This window comes from Kogia breviceps, chromosome 2 (genome assembly GCF_026419965.1).
Source record: "Kogia breviceps isolate mKogBre1 chromosome 2, mKogBre1 haplotype 1, whole genome shotgun sequence".
In the NCBI taxonomy this organism is placed as follows: domain Eukaryota; kingdom Metazoa; phylum Chordata; class Mammalia; order Artiodactyla; family Physeteridae; genus Kogia; species Kogia breviceps.
Window position 1 is genome coordinate 147,698,393 of NC_081311.1, and position 22,946 is coordinate 147,721,338.

A 22,946-nucleotide genomic window follows, 5' to 3' on the forward strand; every position below is an offset into this window, starting at 1 on the left:
ATGCCCCATCTAAAGTTACTCTCATTCAAACTTCAGCAGTTTTCTAAGAGATTATTCTGTCTTCAATATCACTTCTTCCCATTCTTCCCATTCACATTTTTTTCCAAGGTAATCTAAAATGCAAATCAGTTTAAGCTACTACTCCACTTAAATTGCACCTCACTGCTCATCAGGTCTCAAACCCAAATGCTTACAGGGGACAGGCACGTAATGTAAATGAGTGAAGAAAAGGTGGAAGAGGAGGTAATGAGGAATGGTGGGGACTGTGGCAAACCAAAGTACACATGCCTTTTCTCAGGGAAATAGCTATTTCTGGGCTCCAGCCAAGAGCTGCAATGTCTATAAGGAAAGATAAACCCGATAATGCCAGGTCTTCCATTTTTTTGAAGGAACAGGAAATCTGGATTTCATTTTGATGAAAATATCAATATCTTAAGATTAGCAGTGAATTTTTTAAAATCCCGATTCCCCAAACAAACTACATAAAATCTCTGGGCATGAGATCCAGATGTCAGTATTTTTTTCAAAGCCCCTGTGCGATTCTTGTGTGTACCAACTGTAAAGGGCCTGAACTGAAGCAAGAGTTGACACTACAGAAGTGTGGGGATTTATAGTTCACCATGGTGGTATGAAAATTACTTTAAACCGAAAACAGCTAAACAATTAGCAGCCACAGAAAGAAATACTACCTAAACTTAAGTGGTGCCTCCTGAAAATACAGTTGCCATTGACCTCTTCCCAGGGAGTTTCCTGATTTAAAGAAGACTGATACTTGGCATCAGGAAGTATAAATTCAACTGCCATACACTTTCCCACTGGGAAACCTCCAACCAGGAAGAAGACAGACTGCTCATTCCTTTATCATCAAGAAGCCCAATAAAACCTTCCATACTCTCCCACTGAAGCCCTAAAAACTTTTTTTTGTTAAATTGATCTTTGTAGAACTTTACTTTGGGCTATTCCATGAGTCTTCCATTACTTGGACGGCCCACGTTTAACTGTGTGAAAATAAACCTTGTCTTTACTCCTGTTAACCTGTCTATTGTCAGTTAATTTGCAGGGCCCCAATCACTGGAACCAAATTGGAAGAGGAAAAGTTTTCCTCCCAACAGAAGTAAAGGTTGACTCCTGAAGGCAGTTCTTCGATAGACATTATTTCTGATGTGCAGAAGAAGGAATGATTATGTCTCCTCAAAGGAGATAATAAGGAAGCGTTTGTTAACATATTTTAATACACCCTACAACCAACTCTGAACTCCAGACTTTGAATTCAAGCCTTGGAGCATCAAACTGATACAGGATAAAATCTAAGAGTATTTAAGGTTCTTAACCGAAGGGTCGCTTATAATCATCCATGTCTGTTATTTCTTTTACTGTTACATATGTAAGAGGAAAATATTTTTTCATATTCAGTAAAGAAAGTATAATTTAATACAAAATTACTCATACTTAAAGGCTGTATTAAAAAATCTTTTAGTTCAGTTCTTTCAACACATTCTGAATTAAGGTATCACAATTATTAAGAGATATAAAAGTTGCCATATTTCTTATTTGAATGCATTCCAGCAAGAAATGAGAGAGGAATTTTCAAAGATTATTTAGAAATAATTTACTGAGTAGACTAACAAGCAATACAGAACAGCTCGCTACCATTTGACTTAGCTTACCTTCTCTATGTTACCAGATTATTTATGTGTCTCACTAATGAATCCCCAGCTTGAGGCCTTATTTCTATTTTACAACTTCTTTGAAAGAAACAATCCCCCTTCCTCTCCTCATACCCACACTCAAAAAAAAAAAAAAAAAAAGTGTAATATGTTGCTTCCTGTTTAAGGAGATCTAAAATTGGATTCCTCCTCCAGGAACAAGGAATGATATTGTTGAAAAACCACAGATGAAAACTATTTGAATGTTTACACCATGGATGGGAAAGGAAACATTTTTGGAGGCACTACTAAAATGTGGGCGCCTTCACAAATATTTTCTAATTGAATTATTCATGATTCCTCTTTACAGGTCAGGAAGGTGAGGCTGAGAGAGGTCAAGTGTACCCAAGATTGCAAAGTGAGTGACAGCAGGAATTCAAACCTGTTTTTTCTTATGTAGATATAACCCGATATAGTATTGCAATCTTTATTTTTAGAAAACTTGCTCATCTGGGTAGGAAGAGGTTAGTAAAGATGGTGAAGGAAAATGTTTGAAGCAAGGTTTCTAGGTCCTTTCAAAACTCCTAACATTGTAAATAGGACCAGCATCATAGGCAAGTGATCTGTATCATCACAGCGACATTTGTTTAGAAGTCCCCATGCTTGGTTTAAGGTTCTGCTGTTGCTGTATTGAAACCTCAATACCTTTTTAAGAAAGGCCTCCATATTTCCATTTTAAACTGGGTCTCACAAATTATTTAGCTTGTCCTTCCTGCAAGGGCCAACAAAGTGACGGTAAAGTTTATAGATAAGAGAACCTTCCTTGAGGAGAAAACAGGGGGTTAGCTCTCAGTGTCAGGGCCGCATGAGTGTCTGGAGCAGAATAAGGTCGATGCCTTAGACAGGAGATATGCTAGGGGATAACTTTCTGGGTGTGTTGCTTTCTTTCCCCATCTGCCTGGTCACTGTTTGTCAATGCATCTTTTCAGGAAAGAAAATAGGAGCCCCAACCCAGTACCAGCCAGAGGAGAGAAACAACATTAGGATAGCACTGGAATCTGACCAGGTGGACAGCTAATATATGAGAGGGAAGCAACCTGACCTGTTTCTCGGTGTGCCCTCTTCAACTCTCCATCAAGTGAGCTGGGAAGAGTATGGGAAATGGGTCCTGGAACAAAGCAGGGTCCAGAGTCCAATCAGGTTCTCCAAGGGGTCCCCCTCCTTTGTGTGTATCTGGGGTAGAAGGGCAAACCAGAAATGGTGGAGCCCTAATTCTAACAACAGAAGCACTCAGGGGCATCTCCCCACACCTTGACCCCAATTCACCCAGAAAAGGACAAGTTAGAGAACTGGCTTTCACACCTCCCATGCCTAACCAAGTGAAGTTGCTGGTATCCAAGGGAATATTAACTCACAGGGAAAAATAACACCTGATGAGCACAAGTAACACACCGAAATACCTAAATCGGAGGACACAGAATTAATGCACTGGACAGACCAACAACTTAATATATGAATAAAACACACCTTAGGATATAAAGAAGGACGTTAAACAGATGAAGCAGGAAAAAAGGTATGAGAAAGAATCAGTGTGAGGAATGGGGTATGAAAAACGTAATAGCTGAAGTGAGGAACTCAGCCGAAGGGCTAAATAGAAGAGTCAGTGGACTAGAAGCCCAGGTATTATAAGGAATAAAGAAATGGGAGGCTAGTAGCATTATGAAGGATAGAAGTAGGACATCAATATTTACATAATAGGACTTTCCAAAGTTATGCTGCATCTAGGAATTACCATAGTGAAGATCACAAACAACTACTTAAGATCACAAACAGCTACCAGATGCAACCAGTGTTGTGGGAAGAAACACAATGAAATCTATGCCTTAATGCCATCTATGCAAATTGAAAACATGTAACTCTGTATATATTTTAAGAATGGGAATATGTCTAAAGACACATATTGAACCCATTAGAGTAGGTGCCTGTGAAAATGGGGATGTGAGGAAGATAGAGAATGAAGGGGGAAATAATAAAATAAGCCAAGAGAGTAGCTGACCCGGAGATCTAGGATGAATTAAAGAGTTTGTGTAACTCTATACTGAGGACCAAACATTTAAAAATAAATAAATAAAGATAATGGATGGCTAGGTAGGCAAAAGGAGGCTAAGTCACTATCTAAAGTCACTAGAGAATCACAGAAAGACACTAAAAGGATGTTTCTTTCTTCTGGAAAGAGGATTTAAAAAACAGACAGGAATCAAACATCCTTTTTTTAATACCAGGCACTGTCCTAGGTGCTGGGAATACCAAGATGAGTAAGATACTATCTCCACGTTTAAGAAATGTTGCTATTTTCCCAATCTAGTCCTATCATTTCAGCCATCTCTGAAAAGGTGTTTTTCACACTCACATTGCTTTAAATTTAACAAGCATAACAGTTATTATAATCGAAATCCTCTCTCTTTTATGAGACTGAAACTTAAAGGGAGTTTAAGGTCACTTAGGCCCACCTTCTGTGGCCTCAGAACTCTCTTCTATTCTCCAACCTGCAAAGTTTACTTCCCTGTAAGGACCATGCACTGTTAGCATTTCTTCTCTAGGGAATGGCTGTGGATAAGTATGACCTCTGAGACAACTCCCGTTGGTCTCTTGTCTCTGGGTTGAACATTGCTAGGACCTTTAACTCTCATCACAGCCAAATTGGTCTGATCATTGTTTTCCCTTATTCTACCTTATTTAGGAATGATCACCCTTGCCTAACCAACCACTCATACTCCATTCATCTGCTCAAACCCCACCCTTCTGGAAAGCCAACCTGGATCACCCCAGAACAGAGTGTCACTCCCTCTTCTGCATTTACACTGATGGGGTCTCTTTCAACCCATGTGACTCAGGGACCCCTGCTGCCTTGAATAACCAGGTATCTTGACATTGGTCTATCTAGTGTCCCAAATTGATGACAATTGTCTTAAAATGTTATCAATAAGTTATGTTTGAGTTTTCATCTCTAAATAGATATTCAATATATGATAATCTCTAAAGATGCTATCGAGATTAGGGGTTCCAAAGGCCAGCCCATAGTGGAAGGAAAATCTTATATCATACAGAATGCTTCGTGAGAAGTCATAAAACATGAACTCCCAGCAAAGCAAACGTACGATTTTTTTTTTTTAGAAAATATATTTATTTGCAAGGATGCTATAGGAAAATAGGTTTCTCTGCCTCAGTTTCCAAAACCAATTCGGTCCCAGAACTACTTACTGAGTACATGGGGCAATACTCAGCTTCTGTATGAGATCTGTAACTGGTTCCTGAGTGGCTCAGGACCCTGAAAGGAAGTAGTCATCTTGTCTGAAATATAATGGTGTTTATCAGGAATTCATACCCTTTTCAAACAATATCTGCTTGGGTATTCATATGGCTTAGCTTATACATATAACCAAAATGTGTAACTCTGCCATATAAATTTATCCATATAATGAAATATGCTGCAGTTAAAGGATATTAGTTTACTTAGGAAAATATTTATGATAAAGTTGTAAATGAAAAAAGCATGACTGTAATGCTATGTTTCTAGGATTGTGTATGGAAAGACTAAAAGGGAGTGCACAAAAATACTAACAATGGTTATCTTAATAAAGATTATGTTTGGGTTGAAGAATTCACTTTTATTTTCCTTTTATTTTTCTTATAGTTACGAAATTTTCTATGATGTACTTTATATAATAAAATATGTATTATTAAAAATTTATTTCTTAAACCACTTATGCATACAACAACATAGGGATAATGATGGAAAGAATACCTATGTTTTTCTATTTATACACATCATCAGAGCTACAAAGGTAAACTGTAAACTATGGCATAAGCTAAACTAAGGTTATACATTAACAAATATTCTCCTCCAAACTGTCCTCAGGGCTGTGAGAAACCATAATAAATCCACAGTTACAGTAAATATAACCCCAGAGTATGTCCAGTTATGTGAATATACCATTTTTATTTATATGGTTTTTTGGGTTTTTTTTTTTCGGTACGCGGGCCTCTCACTTCTGTGGCCTCTCCTGTTGCGGAGCGCAGGCTCAGCGGCCATGGCTCACAGGCCCAGCTGCTCCGCGGCATGTGGGAACTTCCCGGACCGGGGCTCGAACCCGTGTCCCCTGCATCGGCAGGCGGACTCTCAACCACTGCGCCACCAGGGAAGCCCTATTTTTATGTTTTAAGGAAGCAACCACCTTATGCAATTCAGGTCATCTCTTGTGCTTAGCATTTAGGAATTTTTATAGACTTCACTGATAAAACTTTGAGTATCACACGCACAGAATAAAATGCTATATGACTTCAATGAAAAAAAAACTAATTTCTCAAACAACCAAATGCTGAAAAATTTTAAAGAATTTTAAAAATCATCAGCCATAACAGTGTTTTGTAATCGAATCTTTATCAGTCAGGCAAATATTCGGACCATACGCTTTGAGTACCTATGTATCCTGTAGTGTTCAAAGAGAAGCAAAAACCAGCAAATGAAAACATGATCCCTATGAGGAGATTTCGGTTTAGATAAACGCAACCCGATGTCTCCCCTTCTCCCACCCCTCCAAATCCCATCCTCCCAAACATGTAAATATTTATTTGCTTTGTATTCCTCATGTTCAACCGTTGTCTGTTAGTGTTGGGCCACTGTTTTCCCAAGCTTCATGACCTAGCTGTACGTACAACTATCAACCACCCAAGATATTAACAACAGAAAGTTCTCTAAATCTTGAAACTGATTAAAGTATGCACTGTTCCCACTCAATCTACTACAACTGGACTTTCATTTTTCTGCAGATAAAAATGGAGCACCTGTAAAGAGCTTTGGAAAATATTCATAGACCCCACATGTACAAATGAGTCAATTTCCAAATAAAAAGACACAATGGCGAGAGGAGCACTGCTATGTGGCTGCTTTGCTCTCCCTGCTCTCAACACTTTATGGTTCCATTTGGCACATCCACACACCTACAAGTTGTTGCCTGGCTGGTAGTTATTACTTTTTGCAAAACTAAGGAATGTGAAGCAAGTTAAGGAACTAGGGAAACATAAAAGGGAACAGCAAGCAAACTATACAAAGAGAGTTTTTTAGTACTCCACTAAATTACCTACAGAAGTGTATTCAAGAGAAGTCCATGCAGTTTTCAATTATTTTTTTAATGTGTCTCTTACCTTTGCTTTTATTATCAGTTCCTCGTGCTTACGAATTAGCTCCTCATTGTCTGAAAGGGATGAACCTAGACTTTGTTCCTGTAAATCCCTTATGGTTTTCTGAAACCAACAAGTAACCTAGGTAAGAAGCAACAAAGACAGGTCAAATTTCAAATGATTAGAATAAATGAGTAAAAATCCAGAAATCCTTTCCTAAGCTTTCAAAACTTAAGCTACTTTAATTTCTTTTTATATAAACTCATGTGTTAAGTTAATATAATCAGGTTTTTTTTCTTCATTTCAATCTCTACATGCTTAAGAGAAAAAACAAAATAATACCCCAAAATCATGAGAACAATATATCATTTCACTGGATTACATAGCATGAAGAAAATAATTCAAAATCTCCTAGCAAAGAAGAACCAAAATAGATTCCCAAATTTTGGGAATATAATTTTCCAAGTTTCTATTCCCCTATAAACCATGCATTCTTTTAGAATATAAGATTATGAATCTGAGTGTAGTTACATAGACTCACATGAAGATATTAAATAGCATATGTAGAATTATGTTTCTACTATTAAAAGACAATGCAAAAATATTTATTTTGTTGCAGTTGCTGAAAATCTGTATTCAGAAAATGAAATGGAGAAGTTATTAAAATTCCATTAACATTATAAATGTCTAAGGGCATAACTCACATTCATTTAGACTTGATTTACAATACGTGCCTTAAACAGTGTTAAAACAACAGATAACAAAAGACTTGAAAGAAGCTGTGCTTTTAAAAATGATGATGTAAGTTGACGTGAGACTGATAACATGTGGCCCCTGGATGCAGATTCCTTATCCCAATTAAAGGAAAGAGAGATGGATTTTTACTCTCAAATCTTATACAGCATTATTCTCATGATCACATCATAACTACTGATTCATAAGAACCCCACTACATGCTAAACAGTTTGCTAGTTGGTTTTCGGGCATCATCTCTTTTTCTCTCAACAACTCTATAACAAGTATGATATCGACACTGTAGAGATGAGGAGAGGTTAAGCAGCTTATCCAGGGCCATACAGTAAGTGGCAGAGCCAGGATCTGTCCCCACACCTACATTACTCCAAAGTCCATGCTCTTTCCACTGTGCCCTGCTACCATCCTTGGGTAACTTAAAGTCTGTGATCATCAGGAGAAATTACTTCACATCTGAAAAATGAATCCCGGCAGCCCACTCAAAGTGGTGGCCCTGCCCAGGATATACACTAGGTCTTTCTCCAGCCTAGCTTGTCTTGTCTGCCACAGCCTCAGGATTTCTCTGAACTCTTATAACATGGAGAGACATGTGAAGCAGGTGGCCAAAGAGAAAGCTACATTAGTCCTGAAGCTCCACACAGCAAACATACATCACAGGGCTTCCCTGGAGGTGCAGTGGTTAAGAACCCTCCTGCCAATGAGGGGGACACGGGTTCAAGCCCTAGTCTGGGAAAATCCCACATGCTGTGGAGCGACTAAGCCTGTGCACCACAACTACTGAGCCTGCGCTCTAGAGCCCACGAGCCACAACTACTGAGCCCACATGCTGCAACTACTGAATCCTGTGTGACTAGAGCCTGTGCTCCACAACAAGAGAAGCCACCGCCATGAGAAGCCCACTTGCCACAACTAGAGGAAGCCCACGTACAGCAACTAAGACCCAACGCAGCCAAAACTAAATAAAATAAGATAAATAAATTTATTTTAAAAAAGATGGCAAACTTAATGGATAAATGTTAAAAAAATAAATAAACATACACCACAAACACACACGCACACACACACACACACTACACACACACTACACACACACTACACAGAAGTCAAGTTAGGGCTTACAGAGAAGAATACACTCCTTTACCATTACAGGGCTGATATAACAAAGCTGATTATGAGATCAAATGTCTATACCAACACTTAGCATTTTCCAGTGTGGAATAGGCAGTAAAATAGGCAGCAACGGGGTTTCTCCAGCTTTCTGCTAATTGGAAAGCTTTGTCGACGAGCATTTTAGGCTACTATTGGTGCAAAGAAAAGAATAACAGTGACCCTGTAGCAGTTTTCATGTGAAGTATGCCTCACTCTCTTCAGAAAATTTGGTGATCTGTGCACAATACACATATCAGCCAGTCCCCATATCTCAAGTATGGTGTTTATGTATTTACAATTATTTGAGGATGGTTTGTCTTTCTGGTATCCCAATTAGAACTAAATGATATGAATTATGTGCATATCAGAACCCCCAGAGAGTATTTTATCAAGAGCTATAAAATTTGTACATTAATTTATTAAATTTTTATTAAAATTTATCACAAAAGATGCAGTAGGCCCATATAAAAACACAACTAGAGGAATGATTTAAGGGTTTCATCAAAGAAAAATGGATCCTGAACATAACTAACTTTCAGAGATCCTTTATTTTATTAAGTACTGGGAGTGAGCTTTATTTATTTTTAGCTAAAGTGGTAAGAACTCAAAAATCTCAAGAATGCTTTAATAGGGAAAGTTAATATAGAATCTGAGTGAAGAAAGCATGGATACAAACAGGTGTTCACTAATCTCTAAAAACAGGTGAGAAGTCTGAACCCTCAGATAATCTTATTAAATTCTGTGAGTCAAAGACTTGTTATCTAACATATGCCAGAAGTGATGAAAGCTGGGAAGGAGCAAGATGTTTTGATTTTTTAAAGGTATTTACTGACCTCATCCCCTAGATCTGGCAAATACTATTTCAACTTCCCCCAAAAGGATACTATTCCCTTGGGCATGGCAATACTAAATATTACCTAAAAGAGAATGTAAGATCTATGGTGGTATTCCATATATCCTGATCACATACCTGCCTGATAAAGCATACTGACTCTCTAGAGCTACACATTTTTACTACCAAATGCACCCTGGGAAGAAACATAAAAACAGGTTGGCATAACACTCAGAAGAAAATGGTTCATCATCGGGGTGTTACATCTCATCATGAGGCAGTCACATACATGAGCAGCCTCTTAGATCAGATTTACTTTGTGTGCTGGGAGATGCACGCAGAATAGACTCTCAGAGTCCATCTGATGTGAAAGCAAGACACCCTAAATAACCGACAGCATGTCAACCATAATGTAAATCAGTCATTGCATCCTGTGAGTAGCTACTGCAGACAGCTGCATAGATATTCCAAGAGCACTTTTTATAAGCGTTTAAATTATATCAGCTGCTGTTCAAAAGCCTCAGTGATAAGTACAGTAAATGATGCATCAGGACATTCTATTCTATAGAACATGGTCCCTGCAAAAGGATAAAAACATGAGCCAAGGGTTGGGGGCATGTAGAAAGAAAGGAAGAACAAAAAGCATTCAGAGTATGCACTGGAAATTGGTTCTGGGCAATGATGGATTAAAAGGGAAAATAAGAATATTTTTACTTTCTCTTCTCAGTTCCTACCTTTCAGATTGATCTAAGTGATATGTTTGTGGCCATCCCACCTATCTGACATGACATTCTAAGTATTCAGTACTCAGAGGAGGTAGAACTAAGGTAGAGAAGGAGTGGGGTAGATCTTTTTTTGCAGAGGGGAGGTGGGGATTGGAGGGGAAACACTTACTAGAGGTTGAAGGGAGCCAGAGAGAAAGGGAAGGGAAATCAACAAAGACACAGAGAAGGAGCAATCAGGGATGTTCAATGAAAACCAAGAGCTGCCTTGGAAGTTAAAGAGAGATGCCAGGAAGACTCAGTCAAATGGTGTAGATCTGCTTTATCCTACACTGTAGCTACTAACCACATATGGCTACTGAGTACTTGGAATGTGACAAATCCAAATTGAGATGTGTTCTAAGTATAAAATAGCTGATTTCATAGACAGTATAAAAAATAATGAAAATATCTTGTTGACTGTTAATATTGATTAAATGTTGAAATACTCTTTTAGATATGTTGGATTAAACAAAATATATTATTGCTTTTCTTTTTTTTATGTTTTTTCCTCTTTAAATTTTTTTTCACTTTTTTTTTTTTTTTTTTTCTTTGCAGTACACAGGCCTCTCACTATTGTGGCCTCTCCCGTTGCAGAGCACAGGCTCCGGACGCGCAGGCTCAGCGGCCATGGCTCACGGGCCCAGCCGCTCCGTGGCATGTGGGATCTTCCCGGACCGGGGCACGAACACGTGTCTCCTGCATCGGCAGGCGGATTCTCAACCACTGCGCCACCAGGGAAGCCCTTTTCACGTTTTCAATATGGCTACTAGAAATTTAAAATCACATTTATGGCTTGTATTATATATTTTATTGGATGGTTCTGTAATCCAAGGAAATTCAGAATATCCTTATTTGTTAAATGTAGATCTAAGGACTGAGTATTAATTAAGGGTAATTTAAAATGGCAGAGTCAAGAGAACAGTGGGATGAGAGTATGGTTGGTAAACATGAATAGACCACTGAGTGGTGGTGAGGAAGTAGAGCTAATGACTCTTTCAGAGAAGTTTATTGGATAAGGAAAGGGGGGATTGGTTGACAGCTTCAAGGAAAGCAGAGGTAACAGAGGGGTTCTTTCCAACTTTTTCATTTGATTAGATGAGACGTAAGCATTTTTTGTAGGTGCGGGGTACTGAAGATGCATTAAGGAAAGTTGAGGCAGAAATGTATTGATACCAGAAAGAGTGGGAGGGTTGGAAGGAAGCACTGCTGATTTTATCAGCTTTGGGCAAGAAAAGGCTAGTTTTTGCTTGTTGAATGATCCAGTCTCACCTTGACCCCTGCTGGGAGATAAGAATGAGGAAAGTAAGAGAAGTGAATAGGACCTTCCCAGAGCAGTATCAGGTGCTATAGGCAGGTCTCAGGTTACCTCACCCAATCCTTATACCTCCTATGATGGAGGCAGCTGCTTTTTCAACAGATAAGGAAACTGAGCCCCAGTCAGGGTAAGCAATTCATCTAAGGTCACACAACCAAGAGGAAAGTCCTACAGGTTGAGGCAGAAATGCCATTGTCAGAATTCATGCTTCCCTGTCTAGTGTTTTTTTCTTCTCATCATATCCATCTGTAGAACCAAAGGATTCCAGGGAAGAGGAATGTTTCTTATTAGGCTATGTTCACGAATGTTATTAAGATAAAACTAAAATGCAACACTATAGTTACAGACTCTAATTCTAACATGGAAGTAAGCCCTGTGAATAATCACGGGGGCTCAGTGGACATACTGTGTTAGAGAGGAGAACGGACGTGTGGGCCAGGTCTGCCAGAAGGAGTGCCTTAGAGGCAGAGGCCGGATGCAGGCAGAGGTGACAGCAAGGACAAACTGAGAATTCCAGTTCCCAAACAGCATGTGCCAAAGACAGGACTAAAACACGGGGAACACAAGCAATAGAAAAATGCTTTCTGACAATCAAGGATAAACAACTCAGGTGGCAAGAAGGTGAACTTTTGCTGAAGCCCAAAGCTAGGCATCACACTGCCATAAACCATCACGGTCTCTTTTTCTGCAATTTGTTTTACAATCCAAGATCAGATCTTATTTTTTGATCTTTGTTTAAAACTATGCTGAGGGAGGTGAACTAGCAATAAGTAATTCAAACATCTTAACAGAAATGCTTAAGGGAAGATGAAAATCTCTCCAAATCACCTTCATTTTCTTTTCCATGTGCAGAACAGTTTTTGACGAATAAACAGTTACTATTAGAGACAAAAAAACTGATAAAGGAGGAAAAAGACATCAGTTATGTCTCTTCTTTAACTCAAGATGTTTTGATAGTCTCTTTTCCAATTATCAAAGATGCACACATATACAAAGGTGTTTTCAATTATAGTTGATGGCCTCAGGTGACAGTTTTAATGTCTACTTTGATTTTGAAGGCATGTTAGTATTATAACAACCATTTTAGCTCCCGTAAGGTTTTGTTCTTTTTCTTTTTTACAGTAGGGAAACAAGTTGTCATTATTTTGTATTAGGAAATCTGGTCAAATGTGCTCTGTATTTAACTAGGCAATAACCAGACTTCAAATATCCATTAGCTCCATTAGGTGATAACGCATATTAGGAGAAGACGCATGGAAACGTGTCTCTGATGATTGTACTTGAGGGCTTGGGAGCAGAGAAAGAAAAAGAATTCCTGCCAAAAACGTGGCTTGGGATGTATTCTGGGACTGATCGAATTATTGGCTTGTTATTATTTGGACTTCATCTCAGAGACTCTAGGAAGACAAAGCTCACAATCTTCTTTTGTGGAACTTGAAAGCCCTCCATGACTTACTGAAGTCAACTGGAAGGTATTAGTATCTCCTCAACAAATGATCGGATCCCAGTATTCTCTATTGATGCGCAGTAAGAAAGCTAAAATATGTTGTTTGCCTTGAGGCAAAATTTTTGTTACTTTAACAGCTTCACAGATAATCTATCTCCCTGTCTGGAACCATAATTTTATGTATTTAATTATTCTACTTGTGCTAACATATTTGTCTTCTGATTATTTTGACTTGTCTTAACATATCATTTCTCTTCTCACATCTATATTTCAAGAAAAATGGCACTAAGGACTTCTTCCCTTCCCAAGATTGCCCTCAACTCTTGTTTGTGTTTAGGCAGTTTCTTAACCTCCAACTACTTAAACAGTCGAAACTATTTAGTCCAATGAATAAAATCAATACAGTAGTAGTCTCTGGACCTAAATTCTATTTCTAGCATTAACTCTGAGTCATTGGTAAGAATCCTACCAGCAGTGGAAGGAAGTCTTTTTTTCAAGAAAGGAAACAGAGACCCAGCCGAGTGTCCTGGTGATGTGCATCTCTACCTAAGATATCCAAGGCATGGTTTTCCCAGTATAACTTAGGGTTCCACCCTAAATGATCTGGAGCCATTCACTGTGTGTGTGTGTGTGTGTGTGTGTGTGTGCGCGCGTGCGCGCGCGCGCATGCGTGTGTGATAGAGAGAAAGAGAGAGGGAGAGAGAGGAACATACAGGGCTACTTGGGAGTGAGACCAAAGTCTGACATTTTCATATTATCATCCCAGATCCTAGGTCATGCAGCCTAAGGAGTTCATACTGAAGCTCTGGCCTAAACACCTAGTGGTCAGAAAAAATGAGAGCCAGAAACTATCATATTAACAGGATAAATGTTACATTTTAAAGGATGTTTTAATCCTTTTAAAGTGTGCCATTTAGTTTCCTTGCTTATGAGTTGCCCTATAAAAAGCATTAAAATTAATTGGGCCTCTTTGCTTGTCTTTGGGAACCATGAAAATGTGGGTAGAGGAGAGAATGAGTCCCACTCCCTGCCCAGTATGGGGTGGCAGTGGTGTTGAGAAAAGGAAAGCCAACCATCTCTAGCACCAGAAGCAGGGAAGAAAAAGAGTTCAGAATGGTGGAAAGATACAAAGGCAGCCCTGGGGCTTAGCAGACAGCTCAAGTAGCAGCTGCTAACTTCCTCACACAATGAAAGGTGCATACAATGTGAGCAGTGAAGAGCCTTTTCCAGGGAGCACACACATCAAACAGCTTTGTCACCAGTCTTATCACTGCTGAGAAGGTAAATCACTGCTGAGAAGGTAATTTAGTCACAGTGTGTGTGCCCCAACCCTCTTACCAACTTAAGTAACTGTGCCCAATTAAAATGTTGTGAAGCCATCAGTCCAATTGAATGGTATACTGAAGTGAAAAACTAAGCTTAATGAAAATATAATCAATTACAATAGGTATAAATGAGCTAAAGAAATAGCTAAAGTGTGGAGAAAGGGAGAAGAAAATTGATTTTTAACTTAATCTTACAAATAAAGCTGACCTTTTGAATAAAGTAGGCTGGATACCAAGCCATGAAATGGCATTTATTCCCCCTCCACATAATTTTAGAAAGCTAAAATTATCTAGTGATTTAAAGAATTGGTATGGGATCTGGGTAATATGTAGGATTTTAATGTGCTGCTGATTATCCAGTAAAGCTCAGAAACTAACCATCGAAAGATGTAGTGATATGGTGAACATTTATTGAGCACTTACCATATGCCAAGCCATACTCTAAGAATATTTACATATATAATCTTGTTTATTTTTATAACAAATGTATAAATAGATACTATTATTATTCCCATTTTACAGAAAAGGAAACTGAGGCACAGAGGCTGAGTAACTTGCCCAAAGTCATAAAGCAAGTAAATATAAAAGTTGGGATTGATATCCACACCATCTGTACCAGAGTCCTCTGTTTCTACCTTTGACATGCAGTGTCATTGAAAGTAATGGTAGTAGCATGCACTCTAATTAGGAGGGGGTTCTATTGCTTTCAAAATCACATGTTTCTCCTACAGACACTTTAAGATACTTTGTATTTACCCTGGCATAACTTAGAGTGAATTCTAGAGACAGCCTATGTGCTAAAATGAAATTCTGTGATAAATTTTAATCTATGAGTGGTTGGAAAATCATGTATATCTGTTACTGGATTGAACTATCAGATACCAGTAACCAATAATAAGATAATTCAACCCTTATTTAAGTCTTATGCCACCCAATGTTAAAAAGCTATATTCACGGGAAGTGGGGGGAAGGTAAATTAGGGGTTTGGGATTAACATATACACACTACTATATATAAAACAGGTAAACAAGGACCTACTGTATAGCACAGGGAACTATACTCAATATCTTGTAATAACCTATAATGGAAAAGAAGCTGAAAAAGAATATATATATACATAGAGAGAAATACACACATATATATAAGTGAATACCTTTGCTGTACACTTGAAACAAACAGAACATTGTAAATTAACTATACTTTAATTTAAAAAATTAAAGCTAAATTCAAAGAAAGATTAAAAAAAAACCTTGCTATGTTGTAGCCACTAAGCTAGGCACTTTTGTTACCCCATATTAATTTAAGCTGGTCAACCATTCAAGCTCTAAATCCTAGTTAGAAGGTAGCATCATACACAGGAGACTATACATGCATATGCACACATCTGTGAGCACACACACACACAAACACACAGAGTTTTACAGTTGCCCAGCAGGTACAAGACTGGTGCCCTGAGGCTGTGCTTATATGTGTCATCACTGATATCATTTAAATTGCCTATTAACAAAGAATATGATTACATATGGTTACATGATTATGATATACATGGTACTCAAATTATAAAAACTTCCAAATGTGAATTCTATTACCCATTTTTCCTCCCACAAAGATGGGTATCTTGTAAGCATATGTGATTTGGGTAGTAAAAATATTATCTGCCCTTATGTCTTATTTAATTCTCCTAGATGTCCTTGATACTGTCTTGTACAAAGAGACCATGAATAACCTAGTTTTAATTTATTTGTTTGTCTCACTTATTCCTGACTGGAGCAATTGAGAAAAATTACATTCATAAATCTTCTTGCCAAGATAATTAATTATGCACAAAATACTCCAAGCTGCTTCTGATTTTCATTAATGAAGCAGATTATCTGCAAAATAAGACGAGGCTGGAGTTGGGAAAAAAAGGCCAGCTGCTCATCTTTAAATGTAAAACAAGTGCACTTTTTTTTTTTTTTTTTTTGTGGCACGCGGGCCTCTCACTGTTTTGGCCTCTCCCGTTGTGGAGCACAGGCTCTGGACGCGCAGGCTCAGCGGCCATGGCTCACGGGCCCAGCTGCTCCGTGGCATGTGGGATCTTCCCGGACCGGGGCACGAACCCGTGTCCCCTGCATCGGCAGGTGGACTCTCAACCACTGCGCCACCAGGGAAGCCCCAAGTGCACTTTTTTACATCTGAAAACAATGATAAAGAGAGGACATGCTATGATTATGTTTTATAGGCTATCTATCACATCCCAATTAAGATAGGAAAGTATGTGGTCTTCATTTGCTTTTTTTTCTGCAATTGATGTAAATATTGAGTCGCCATCATTCTGGTCACCTAATTTCTTTTCCAAAGGAGAATTAGCTAAACTACTGTAGTTCAAAAGCATTAGGCTATAAGCATTTAGAAACAGAGAAGCACTAAATGCATCTTTTAAATGGCTCTTATGAGAGAAGATGCATTAGATATTCAGACATCCACATTATTATTCATTAGTAATCTTTGCTCTAATTCTCCGTTTAATTTTCCTTCTTTTCACATGGTTAAAATGATTGACAAAGCTGATATTTTATTAATGGAAGGTTTGACAGCTTCTACGTTCCCTTAAAAAGTAGTACAGAACTGACAAAAATATCTTTACCGTCCAATAAAGCATGTGCCTCTGTGGTTCCACAATGTTCTAGGCTTATCAGGTAGATCTTCCGGGAACATGATAATCATAGAACTCAAATTACTAACAGAGTTACACTCAGTTTGGTGTCCCTGCTGCTATTCTTCCCCATTGCATCATCAACAAAACTTTAAAATAGAACATTCAGGAAAAACTTGAAAACTTAGGTAAGTTAATTATGCTTGTACCTATCTGGATTTAAAAATATTTCCTGCTCACATAATTACCAACACAGTAAACATTAATTATTGTTTCTAATATTGAGAAACTGAAGAGACTCTACTTCTTCATTAGTAAGATATTATTTAAATTGTGCTATATTCAAATAGTGACATACTACATGAAAATTATCTATGGTACTTTTGACATAAGACTATGTCTATGACTTGTTCAATTTGATATTAGGTGATAAGATAGTATGCGTAGGTTGATTCCATTAGTTTTTGTTTGCTTGTTTTGTTTTTTCTTTAGTAAATGTATGTGTGCCTGTGACTATGATCATGCTTGGATAAAGGTCTAAAAGGTGGCAGCATGTCAAAGGCTAATCACAATTATCTGTATGGATAGTAATCTCATCTACAGTTTTAACTCATTAATAAGTGAACATTATAAAGTGACAAGCAGAAAATAATACAACTATATTCTTGTTTTAAATCATTAATTGAGTGCCCATTGAACAGTATGGCTAAGATTATAAAAGTGACTTTTATTTGATCACACCTTGTGAATGCAAAATAAATAATGAAATTAGTCTTTAATGCAAGTCTTTATGTGAGTAAAGAAGGGTAGGACTCGGGGGCTATGTAATGGGTTGGGACTTCACTGTTCTTTTCAGACATGATGATAAAAAATGTTAATACTAATATAGCAGTTTCCATGTGCCAGGTATAGTTCTAAGCACTTGACATATAACAACTCATTTGATGATTCTAACACTATGGTGTAGGTACTATTACATCACATTTTACAGAAAACAACCTCAGGGAGGTTAAATAATTGCTCAGTTACTCAGATGGCAAATGGTGCAGTCAAGATTTGAACCCAGCAAACAATCTGGCCCCAGGATCTGTGCTCTTACAAGCACACAGAAACAACAGTGACAGTGATTATTTACTCGAGCTGCTGTCACTGGTATTAGCAAAAGAAAGTGTAACATGGGGCGTTTTAAAATTAAGAGCCTTAAATTTTATATTTAAGGAAATGACTTATTTATTGACCAGTTTTTAACATTTATTTATTTATTTGGTCTCATGATCTTTTTAAAATTTTTATTGAAATATATTTGATTTATAATGTTGTGTTAGTTTCAGATGTACAGCAAAGTGATTCAGTTATATATATATATATATATATATATATATATATATTCTTTTTTAGATTCTTTTCCATTACAGGTTATTATAAGATATTGAGTATAGTTCCCTGTTCTATACAGTAGGTCCTTATTTATCTATTTTATTAGTAGTGTGTATATATTAATACCAAACTCCTAATTTATCCCTCCTCCCCCACCTTTCCCTTTTGGTAACCATAAGTTTGTTTTCTGTCTGTGAGTCTATTTCTGTTTTGTAAATAAGTTCATTCGTATCATTTTTTTAGATTCCACATATAAGTGATACCATATGATATTTGTCTTTCTCTGTCTGACTTACTTCACTTAGCATGATATCTAGGTCCATCCACGTTGCTGCAAATGGCATTATTTCATTCTTTTTAAGGCTGAGTAATATTCCATTATGTATATGTACCACATCTTCTTTATCTATTCATCTGTCGATGGACATTTAGATTGCTTCCATGTATTGGCTACTGTAAATAGTGCTGCAATGAACACTGGGGTGCATGTATCTTTTTTTTTTTTTTTTAATTTTATTTCTTTATTTTTTTGTGATACGTGGGCCTCTCACTGCTGTGGCCTCTCCCGTAGCGGAGCACAGGCTCCGGACGCGCAGGCTCAGAGGCCATGGCTCATGGGCCCAGCCGCTCTGCGGCATGTGGGATCCTCCCGGACCGGGGCACGAACCCGTGTCCCCTGCATCGGCAGGCGGACTCTCAACCACTGAGCCACCAGGGAAGCCCTGCATGTATCTTTTTGAATCATTGTTTTCTCCTGATATATGCCCAGGAATGGGATTGCTGGATCATATGGTATCTCTGTTTTTAGTTTTTTAAGGAACCTCTATACTGTTCTCCATAGTGGTTGCACCAATTTACATTCTTAGCAACAGTGTAGGAGGGTTCCTTTTCTCCACACCCTCTCTAGTATTTATTATTTATAGAATTTTTGATGATGGCCATTCTGACCGGTATGAGGTGATACCTCATTTGTAGTCTTGATTTGCATTTCTCTAATAATTAACGATGCTGAGCATCTTTTCATGTGCCTGTTGGCCATCTGTATGTCTTCTTTGGAGAAATGTCTATTTAGATCTTCTGCCCATTTTTTGATGGAGTTGTTTGTTTATTTTATATCAAGCAGTATGAGCTGTTTGTATATTTCTGAAATTGACCAATTTTATTTAAAATAATATTTATCCTTAAGATTATTACTAAATTGATTTTGGTTCTAGACTATTAGGAGTAGAGTCTAAGGGAAAGCCTGGTTCTTTTAACCACAACTGTGCATCTTAAAGCCTTACTTTACCTATGGCAGCCTCCAAAAACTAAACAGTATTAAAAAACTTAGACACGTATAACAACAGTAATGCTAAACCCAGGGGAAAGAATAGGAACCGAATGAGAAAGAATTCATACATTGTAAGGTTTAACCAAGCAGAGGGAGGACAAAGAAACTAATATTTATTAAGCATCTTTTAAAATGGTAGGCATTGTACTACATGTTTTACACCTGTTATTCCATTTAATCCTTAGAAGAACTCTGTGAATTAAGTATTATTATTTCCAATTTAAAGATGAGACTTATTAAAATTACAGTGAGGTACCACTATGCACCTATCAGAGTGGCCAAAGTCCAAAACACTGATAACACCAAGTGCTGACAAGGATGTGGAGCAACAGAAACTCTCTTTCAAAAGTGGTACAGCCACTTTGGAAGGCCGTTTGGCTGTTTCTTATAAATATACTCTTAGCATATATCATCCAGCAATTGTGTTCCTTGGTATTTACCCAAATGAATTAAAAATTTATGTCCAAACAAAAACTTGCACATGGATGCTTATAACAGCTTTATTCATAATTGCCAAAACTTGGAAGCAACCAAGACATCTTTCAGTAGGTGACTGTATAAACTGTGGTCCATCCAGACAATGGAATATTATTCAGCACTAAAAAGAAATGGTTATCAAGCCATGAAAAAACATGGAGGAATCTTAAATGCATATTAATAAGCAAAAGAAGACAATCTGAAAAGGTTACATACTGTACAGTTTCAGTTATATGACATTCTGGACAAGGCAAAACTATGGAAACAGTAAAAAGATCAGTTGTTGACAAGAATTAGGCAGGGAGGGATGAAAAGGAGGAGAACAGAGGATACGTAGGGCAGTAGAATTATTCTGTATACTGCAATGGTGTATACATGTCACTACACATTTTTTCAAACCTATAGAATATACTGCACCAAGAGTGAACCCTAGTGTAAACTATGGATTTGGGGTGATAATGTTGTGTCAGTGCAGGTTCATCAATTGTAACAAATGTCCTACTCTGATGGGGGATGCTGATAATGGGGGAGGCTGTGCACGTGTGGGAACAGAGGGTACCATGTACTTTCCACTCAATTTCTCTGTGAATCTAAAACTGCTCTAAAAAATAAATTGTATTTTAAAAAGCACTCCCTCAAAAAAAGAGCACACACTTCCACCAAAACATGAGACCCCATAAGTTAGAAAACTCACCAAGTCAAAAACCTTCTGTAATACCTTACTTTAGTTATTATCAAATCATCTTTCTGATTCTAGGGTTGGCAAGGTATCTAGATCTCCCTCAAGCATATGACTGGATTAGATAGTTCATTTTGAATCTTCATGTGATTTTTTTTTCTTTTTAACTGCAGAGAATAAGTGGATGAGTATTGCCACAGTCTTGAAGCAGAATGGCAAAATTACTACCTTAAAAATAAATAAATAAAACTTACTGTAGCTGCTTTTCAATCTTGGGAAATTGTCCTGTGTTTGGGAAGCCTCTTTGCAGATAGAATGTCTCTGGATAAGAGAGGTCGTGGTTTAAAAGGGATAAACTACTCTGTATGATAAAGTAAGAGGAGTTTTTAGTGTATCCTTGGAAGCACTAGAGGCAAGGGTTGGGGGTTATGAATTCAATAGAAAGAAATAAGAGGAAGGTTCTTTTTAAGGGGACAGCAGCTCTGGGAACATGGTGTCAGGTCAGGATTAGGGGAGAGAGAAAAGGACAAAGAGAGAGAAAGAAAGAGAGGGAGAGAGTGCCATATGGTACGGAGGACAAGGAACTTTGGAAACAGTTGTCTGATAAACAACTTTAAGTTTATTCTTGTCCTGAGCATTAGTTCTCCTTTGTTATGCCAGAATCATCAGTTAAAGACTATTGAATTGGATAATAGCATTCTGGGTAATAAGCATATGAAGGTGAGGTGGGGGAAGAACTAAATTGGGGAGGTGCTATGGCTTGGCAGGCAAAGCACAGAAGAAGCAGGACAGTGAATGGTAGCAGTCAAGACAAAGGGGTTGAAGGTGGAGGTGGGTTGAAAAGTATATAGTGACTTAAAGGAGGAGATGACAAAATGCAAGCCAACTGTATGCCTGGAGGTGTCTGCATTTGGGTGTCTGCTCTATGTCACCTCCTCAGAGAGGCCTTCTGTGATTCCTTCTCTGATTAAAAGTAGACCAACACAAGTCAAAATTCACTGCCCTATTTGATCTTCTTTATGGCACTTGTCATTGTTCATTTGTTTATCATAGGCCTTTCTCATCACACTAAAACAGTGGTTCACATCTGGGGGTAATTTTGGCCCCCAGGGGACAGTCAGCAATGTCTGGAGACCTTTTTTGGTTGTCACAACTAGAGTATGTTCTACTGGCATCTGGTGGGTAGAGGCCCTGAATGTTGCTCAACACCCTAGAGTGCCCAGGACAGCCTCCCCAAAGGAGTTACTTAGCACCAGCTATCAATAGAGCTGAGGATGAGAAAATGCACTAGAAGGAAAATTCCTGGAGGAAAAGGACTTTATCTTGTGTGTTATGTATCCCTAGTACTTATAATAGGATCTGGGTACATAGTAGGTACTCAATAAGCATAAGTTGAAAGGTAAATCATTTAAATCCTCATTTTTCCAGCTTGAAAGAACCAGTTTCTCCTGGATCATATTTGCTACCAGCTGTATGTGTATCTCTCCAGTTCGGATCAGAGCAACAATATAAAATATATGAAGAGACCCCTTTCCTATGCATCCAGACCAGGAGATGTCCTTCCACATCATTTCTCTCTGCAAATTTCCTCCAGTTAATCTGTACGGATTAAAGCATGGGCTTGAGGCAGTTATAAATACAGCCATAAATATCCTACCTATTTGAGTTGGGGGTTTGCAAAGAGAGTTCTATCCACTCTTACTCTCAAGTGATCGGGACACAAGGAACGCAGAGCAAGCACATTGACAACTGACCAGAGCTGGGCCTGCAGTCTGAGTAATGAGCTCTAACAAGCCTGCAAACTCATCAACCTCCCACCCCAAAGCCCTCTAACCACTGAGCATCCAGACATAGGCCAAGGTCATATTTCTTCATGGGTGCCAGGCTACTCTCCTAAGAACATTATCTCTATTTCGGGCTGACAGACTTTTTCACTGGCATTAGCAGCATCATGCCTCCCCAACATTCAAGAAAATTGCAATGAACTTTTCAGAATTTCAAAGAAATGTAACTAAAGGTAGTGACCTGGACAGAAG

At 38.1% G+C, this 22,946-nt stretch overlaps 1 protein-coding gene across 10 annotated transcripts in view; it reads right to left on the reverse strand.

The window, feature by feature from the left end:
- The window catches only part of CCDC141 (coiled-coil domain containing 141), a 218,812-nt gene that overhangs the window by 131,663 nt on the left and 64,203 nt on the right, over positions 1-22,946 (reverse strand). For all 10 annotated transcript variants that reach the window (XM_067026390.1, XM_067026391.1, XM_059053584.2 and 7 more), the window contains one exon: positions 6,852-6,968. In XM_067026390.1, the coding sequence (XP_066882491.1) occupies positions 6,852-6,968 (117 nt within the window). The remainder of the gene's footprint in view (positions 1-6,851; positions 6,969-22,946) is intronic.